Source organism: Pollachius pollachius, assembly GCF_949987615.1.
Source record: "Pollachius pollachius genome assembly, chromosome: 3".
Classification (NCBI taxonomy): domain Eukaryota; kingdom Metazoa; phylum Chordata; class Actinopteri; order Gadiformes; family Gadidae; genus Pollachius; species Pollachius pollachius.
This window is the reverse complement of record NC_136936.1, coordinates 7,598,778-7,606,277: the sequence shown is the minus strand read 5'-3', so window position 1 is coordinate 7,606,277 and position 7,500 is coordinate 7,598,778. Positions and strand designations below refer to the sequence as shown.

Sequence of the window (7,500 nt, the reverse complement as noted above, 5' to 3'; positions counted from 1 at the left end):
AGAAAATAAATATGTTGACTGCCGAGTGGAGGGAGTTGGAGACCCATGTGACTCTAAAAGTGATGGATGTTGGAATATAGGATTATAGAATAGAGGGCTATTTCATCCTTATTTTATAAAATAAATATCGCTGACATCACCTTTAATTGTCCATCTGAGATATTCAATTATTTTTATGACGCAATATTATAACTTCACAATATTGAATGAGGACACAAGATGTATCATTCATATCTGTTTAATGTTTGTTGATGTGTGTGTGTGTGTTGCAGTCGGGATTCCTGGAAAGCATTCCCTGAAATGCGATATTAATTGGTGCTCACGAGTTGTGTGGTGTACACTATCAATAAGTGTATACACTATCAATAAGTAGTAGACAAATGTGTTTAGTTTTGTTAATTTACCTTTCTAATGGTTAACTCCAGGTTGTTTTCCCATGTGCCCCTATATAAGGAACATAGGAAACAGGTTTTCTGGTTGAAAAGGCTAAAAGGAGCTGATGTTGTCCCCTACAAGTGAGGATATACTGACCAGGTGGCCTATACCTTATAAAGTCACTAAGCGGGTGGGTAAAATCACACATGGTCTGTTAATTCACCAAAGGGTTACAAAGCACCAGAATGACCATGTTAATCTTTTAAAGGACACCCAGGTCGGCCATCTACTAAAATAGAAAACACAAAAGATGGAAAAATAAATGTATAATAAATACTGTTCAGCAAATACTCATGGTTATTATTTCAAAACTAGTGTTGATTTGTGCATAATAAAGTTGTTGTCTATCTATTCCATCATGTTTCCTATGATAATGTTGTCCAATGATGTTTTGAGTTCATTTGTGTTTGCTCAATAAACCCAATGGGAGCAGACCAGCTTGCTGACTTCTTCTTTCCGCCCTTTCCCACTGGCCATAGCCTTCTTACATTAATAATTCTCTATAGAGGGGGCACTGGCCCCTTTTGCTGCTTGTGCATTCATCACATACTGTATTTACTGTTGGCACATTCGGTAGTCAACGAACTTCAGTTGTTCACCTAAAGTCAAAGGTTGGGTAAGCACTGCTCTGCTGGAACCAGGGCTTTTCCAGGCGACACCAGGCTCCACTACCAGGGCGGGGCACAGGGTACACCTCAAGGAGGGCAGCCCTGCAAGGCAGAGATGCTACAGGGGTCCAGAGATTTAACTCCTCGCTGCTACGAACGTTAACCACTCCCCCACGCGGAGCTCCTTACATCCACAGGAACGACATGAAAACACAAACACACATTTGCTCCATTTATTTCCATTTAACCCTCAGCTCAATTGAAATTACTCACTTCAATCCTCCTGAGGAAAGCCTCCAACCACATTCAGCGGCTGACTCACAGAGTAATTAGCCACTAGGCTCTATAGCCCGGGGACATCAAGTGGAAACATCAGCCTGCCTAGGGAAGGCCTTGAGATCCAACCCCGCAGCAGACTGCGGAAGGGCCCCGCAGCGAGACGTCTTAGTGCTCCATGGGTATGTGTCACCATAGCGTTATTATCTGGCAGGGAATTAAACCGACAACCCTCAAATCACATGCCTGCTTTGTTCAACCGGCAGATGTGAACCCTTCCCCCAACAACAGCCTCTCCTCTGTTCCTCGGTCGGTCCTTTCTGGTGAAGGATGCTCGCCCAGACATGTACCTGGGTGGAGGAAGGAAGGAAGGATGGTGAGGGAGGGAGGGAGGGAGGGAGGGGGGTCCGAGGACAAGCTGCCGCTTCCAGGCGAGTTAACAACAACCACCCCTCCCCCGTTCTCCCATGCCCCTGCAGCTGATGGGGGGTGGGTTGACTGAGAGGGGGATCATGGCAGGGGTCAGGGGGCCCGGCGGTGGGGGCAGGCCATGTGATGCTCTTTGTGATGCTAATGTTATGGGTTCTCCGACAACGGCATGAGGCTAATTTGGCCGAGAGTTTAACCAGTGAGTTTGACTTGTTGTTGTGTCAACTAATTAAAACTGCAGTTTTATTGAAGATCAATCCATTAGTTAGTTAGACTATTCATAATTGTGGCAGGCAAAATGGCATACATAACATGTAGATTGCATATCAGAAGTATGAATTTGTATTGTGCTGGACGCAGAAACACAACCAACTTGATACATGACTACAACTACTGACTGCATAGAATATTTAGACCAAATATGTTATGAATATATCATTTGACTCAACTTGCTTTAATTATCATATAATTTACTGATTCATTTGAATATAACCTTTCTTTAATCCCTTACTCTTATATATATTATTATCCATCCAGGCGATGCCATTTTAACAGTTGTAGCCTATACTGAAAGCATGCCAGGTTAAAAGTGACAGCCTATACTCAAAGCATGCCAGGTAAACAGCTGTGGCCTACTGAAGACGTGCCAGGATAACAGCCGTAGCCTACTGAAGACATGCCAGGATAACAGCTCTAGCTTACTGAAGGCATTCCAGGTTAACCGGTGAAGCCTACCGAAAGCCTGCCAGGTTAAAAATCAATTCAATTCAATTGTATTTGTATAGCCCTTAATCACATTACAGTCTCAAAGGGCTTAACAGGACAAATGCTGATGACACCGTTCAACGGCGTTGTGGTTTGGATGTAACAGTTGCAGTTGGACTAATTGTAATGACACATTCACAAATTACTTTTAATAATTCTGGAGTTCTCCAAAGACTATCTATAATCTATAAATAAAGGCATTGCCTGAACTTGGCTATATTTATAGCAACAATGCACAATTACAAAACAAGCACAACTAAAAGACATGTGTCTAGTCATGTGGGGAGATTTCATGATAAGTACATGAACATAATGAAAAATAAAGAACAATTTCCAAAAATAAAGCATGTGGTAACTAGAAAAGCAGAACTTGAATCACCTATAGTTCATCAGTGAGCAGGCCTAATAGTTACAATATATGATTGTGCAAGAGAAAAGAACAGGGAAGAGTGCAGTGTGGTTTGGTTTTACAAGTGTTGTTGATGGTAGGTAATCGTGAAAAACAGACCAAGAGAGAGAACGTGTGTTTGTGTGTGTGTGTCTGTGTGTGTGTGTGACACGTGTGTGTGAGCGTGTGTTTGTGCGTGTGCGCTCGTGTGTGTATGTGTGCGTGTGTGTGTTTATGTGCGTATGCGTGCGTGTGGGGGAGAGGGAGGTCGGGCACAAACTAAGTTCCTGTGTCCGGAGGTAAGACGATGAAGGGTTGAATTCAAACGGAAGACGTTACACGTCAAACACAATTAATAGATCACAAACAACGTGCATTAACCAATCTTGCTGACGGTCTGACTACATGTCGCATCCAACTTCTAGTGCGTGATGCGGAGAGCTGTGGGAAGGGGAGGGGAGGAGACAGGATCGGGAGGAGGAGGAGGAGGAGGAGGAGGAGGAGGAGGGGGAGGGGGAGGGGGGGCGGGCGGTGAGAAAGCATGTCAGCACTTGTTTTGAACAGCGAGAGAGGGCGTGGCGAGCCGAGACACCAGTGAGTGAAAGCTCGCGCAGGACCACATTGAAGATCTCTCACCAAAAGCAAGTCACGACAGCACCGCGGGACGATCACTCTCCCGCACCACAAACTTGACTGTTGACACTATTGCGTGGAATTATAAACGACGACTGAATATCGCCTAAATCGCGTCTAATCGACGATTTGATATAGCAAACAAACCAGAGGGACGTATACCGTGGAATGGTTTTCTTAAGTGGACCTTGTTTATTCTATTCTCACCTAGGGCGCTTCACCACGGCTTGAATCATCGTCCGCTGTTTGTTTGGCAGATTTTGCGTCCGATGTCCACTTGTTACCATCGGTTAGTGACCCGCGGACAGATAGTTTCTCACCACGGATCGCCATACACGCCAAGTGAGTACAGTACATTACAGTAGCGGCGGAGGAGCTGGACGGCTGAGTTCTGTAAAAAAAGCCGGAGTAGCATCTCCATCCGTCCAGCGCTCAAATACCGCTATCTTAGTTCAATCTTATACACAGTAGTAGGTTTAGGTTAATACTCACCAATTCGGTTTAGTATTATATGTTATGTAATGCATGTTGTGACCTGGCTCTCTTGTCATCTATTTATTTATTTTAAGTTAACATACCAAGCTTTTTTTTCCACCTTGTTGGACGACTAGCCATTCAATGTTTTGTACTAATACCAAGTTTCAAAGTAGCCTATGTCATTTCAAATGATTCATTTGTTAAGAACGTGTAGTCGACGCGTTGACTTCAGGTTGGTAGTATGCTGGGCAGCTGTTCATTTAAGTCCAAAATGACGGTTCATTTAAGTCCAAAAAAAGGCTCATTACAGGCCTACTTTATACCACCGACCCCCCGGTAATCACGGGAAGGAGCTGTCCAGAATCCGCGAAGACGCTGTTAAAGGCCGGCGATTCAAATAGTGTGTGTTCAACCCGGTGTGAGGGAAATAAACTATTGGCTATTTTCATTTATTTAAACTTGTTATAACTTACAATCGATTTGTCTGCTGCTGTCCTACTCGATCAGCATGACAATTTTCCCTCGGTAGGTTATTTAGTCGCGAGCCGGACGTTGTTTGGCGCGCTATGCTGACTCCCCTACTTGTGTGTGTGTGTGTGTGTGTGTGTGTGAGTGTGTGAGTGTGCGTGCACACGTGCGTTCGTTTATGCCTGCGTGTGTGCGCGTGCGTGCGTGTTGACGGCTTTTGAGTCTGCACGCATGTTCACGCCCAGCAGTGTCGGCACAGATTTGTTTACAAACACTGGCCCGGCGCCCCGCCTAGCGGTCGCCTTGAATATAGGTCGCTAGGTCAAATGGTAAATTGTCAAAAATTGATAGATTCCCCCCCCCAATTTTTTTTTTATCATGCAATAATTATATTGAGATAATTTCAGATTCAGATGCAGAACTTGCTGATTGTTCATCATCTTATTTAGTGTGATTCCATGTGCGTGTATTAATGTTATGTTTGATGCAACTGTACATGGCTTTTGTTAACTCGCGTCTCCTTGTCGGTTCAACAGGCTGCCATTGAGATGGCTCGCGCAGAGACACTGGAGAGTGCAGGAGCAGGAGGAGGTGGAGGAGGAGGAAGAGGAGGTGCAGAGGGAGAGAGAGGAGGCTCTCTGGCCCGGTCCAGCAGCTGTCGCATGGAGCTGCCTCTTCGGGGCTTCGAGGCCTGGTCGAGCCAACTCACAACCACCACCACCTCCATCTCCACCAGCTACGACCTCCACCAGAGCCTGAACCTCCCCCTCCACACCCTCCCCCGGGCCACGGCCCTTCTCCCTCAAGGCCCGCCGCTGCCTCGCCCCCCCCAGGCCCCCAGCTCCACGAGGGAGGAGGAGGAGGAGGAGGAGGAGGAGGAGGAGAGACCCAGGGCTGAGGACAGGTTCTGCTCTGGGGAACCACCAGCAGAGATGACGGGTAGGAACCCTCTCTCTCTCTGTCTCTCTCGTTCTCGCTCTCGCTCTCTCTCTCTCTTTCTCATGCTAACTATCTCTCACTCACTCTCACACACACAAACAGAGACAGACAGACAGACACACACAAACACACACACACACACACACACACACACACACACACACACACACACAGACAGACAGACAGACAGACAGACAGACAGACAGACGTAATCTAGCTTCCTCCCTTACAGAACTCACTCACTCCCTCTCTCTCTCTGTCTCTCTCTCTCGCTGTTTCTCTCTCTCTCTCTCTCTTACTTATGCTCACATTTTCACTCTCTCTCTCTTTAGCTCTTTCTCCCACCCCCCCCCCCCACACACACACACACACACACACACACACACACACACACACACACACAATCTAGCTTCATCCCTCTCTCTTACTCATGCTATCTCTCTTTTCTTCTCTCCCTCTCTCTCCCTCTATCACAAGCAGTTAGCAGTTACCTACACAATGTAAGCTAGCCCTAAAGCATGATTTGCATGTTCAGTGGCTCATAAAAGTCTTAATCTTTGGTTGTGTTTGGTGTTTGTGTAATGATGACATAGTGAAAGGTAGCTGTACAGCTTCTGTCTCCGACCGACCAATGAAAAGTGGGGGCGGGGGGAGGTGGATGCAGGGTGAACCTTTTTGAGGTCAACAAAGGACCAAACGAGAAACAGAACCGATTCACGGTCATTCGTAGCAACAAATGCAAATGTGTGTGAGAGGGACTTCCTTCCGCAACGCAACTGTTTTTTCCACAAAGGACAGTTGCGGTTGTGAGTTGCGATTGAATGGCGACAACAGAGATGGCTCAATTCATTCAAGACGGCCGTGTAAACACCAGTGTGTAAACACAACACTGGCTCGGTGACGAGGGAGTGTGGGACATCTGTAACTCGCTGGGTTGGTCAGTTGGAATTTGACTTGGTGCAATTGTCTTAACGTGTGTGTGTGCGGGTGTGTGTTTGTTTGTGTGTGTGTGTGTGTGTAAGACCCTGGTATCTCCGACTCTTGGACATGTTTTTACGTGACAAAGTACACTGAACTATGATCAGCTATGATAATATTCAGTGTGTTAACCCCATTAGCTTCCCGGAGTAAACCGTTTGGCTTTGAGGACCTCATGTGTTTACAAGGCCCTTAAGTTAATTAAACTGATTGCCCTCGACCCAAGTTACGCCGGTTTACCAGTGTGTGTAAACGCACCGAGTGGAACAGAGTGTTGCCGGGGGATTTAATGAATGAATCGTAACCCCACCCGTAAGCCCACCCATAGTTAGGCGGGGGGGGGAATTTCCCCTGGATCCCAGCGGGACAAGAGGAAGTCATCCTGTGGGATGGGATAAGAGTACGATGCCAGAGCCTGGACATGTGCTCCGTGCTCGGTTAAACCCTGACAGGCAAGCAGCAGGTGCTTGGGGCGCCGTGCTCTGTGTCGTAATCCATCCATTCTGCGTTTCTCAGAGCATGAGGGAGGGAGCCCAAATGATCCGGAGTGATGTGTAAAGTGAGGAAGTGAGAACGTGTTGTTGGTTGTGTGTGTGAGTGTGTGGTTATAGGCGCAGTAGCCCCCCCCTCCCCCCCTCCATCTCAACATGTTCAGACATGTCGCCGTGCACTACGTCTGCTCTATACGCCCAGGCTCTGTCCACACAGACAGTCAGTCAGATGGGCGATATTAAGTCAGCCATTGCGGGCAGTCCGAGAGTCAGTAAGTCAGACAGGCAAGACATTCAGTCAACATGCCAGCCAGTCAGTCAGTAAGTTAGATGGACCGAAAGACAGAGGGGCAATGGACAGGCAGTCAGACCGTAAACCAGCCAGAAAGGCAGCCCTTTATTCGGTAAAATGCTGTTGTCGTTTCTTTATCCCTCAGTCTCGGACTCTCAACCCAAACCACACACACCCACACAACCCCCACCCAACACAAACACACACACCTCTCCACTGGCCAGTCTGGCCATCAGCCTATCACAAGCACGGCATTATCTCCAGCTCCACCTACTCTCAAGCCATTGACCCAATCACAGCCAGGCTCCTGCTCTGTCCACC

The 7,500-nt window shown here is 47.1% G+C and overlaps 1 protein-coding gene across 1 annotated transcript in view; it reads left to right on the top strand.

Moving 5' to 3' along the window:
• Positions 1–3,536: 3,536 nt before the first annotated feature.
• Positions 3,537–7,500, top strand: part of bbc3 (BCL2 binding component 3) — a 10,321-nt gene continuing 6,357 nt past the window's right edge. Inside the window, exons 1-2 of the mRNA XM_079733192.1 lie at positions 3,537–3,876; positions 5,016–5,418. Of these exons, the coding sequence (XP_079589318.1) occupies positions 5,028–5,418 (391 nt within the window). The 5' untranslated portion in view covers positions 3,537–3,876; positions 5,016–5,027. The remainder of the gene's footprint in view (positions 3,877–5,015; positions 5,419–7,500) is intronic.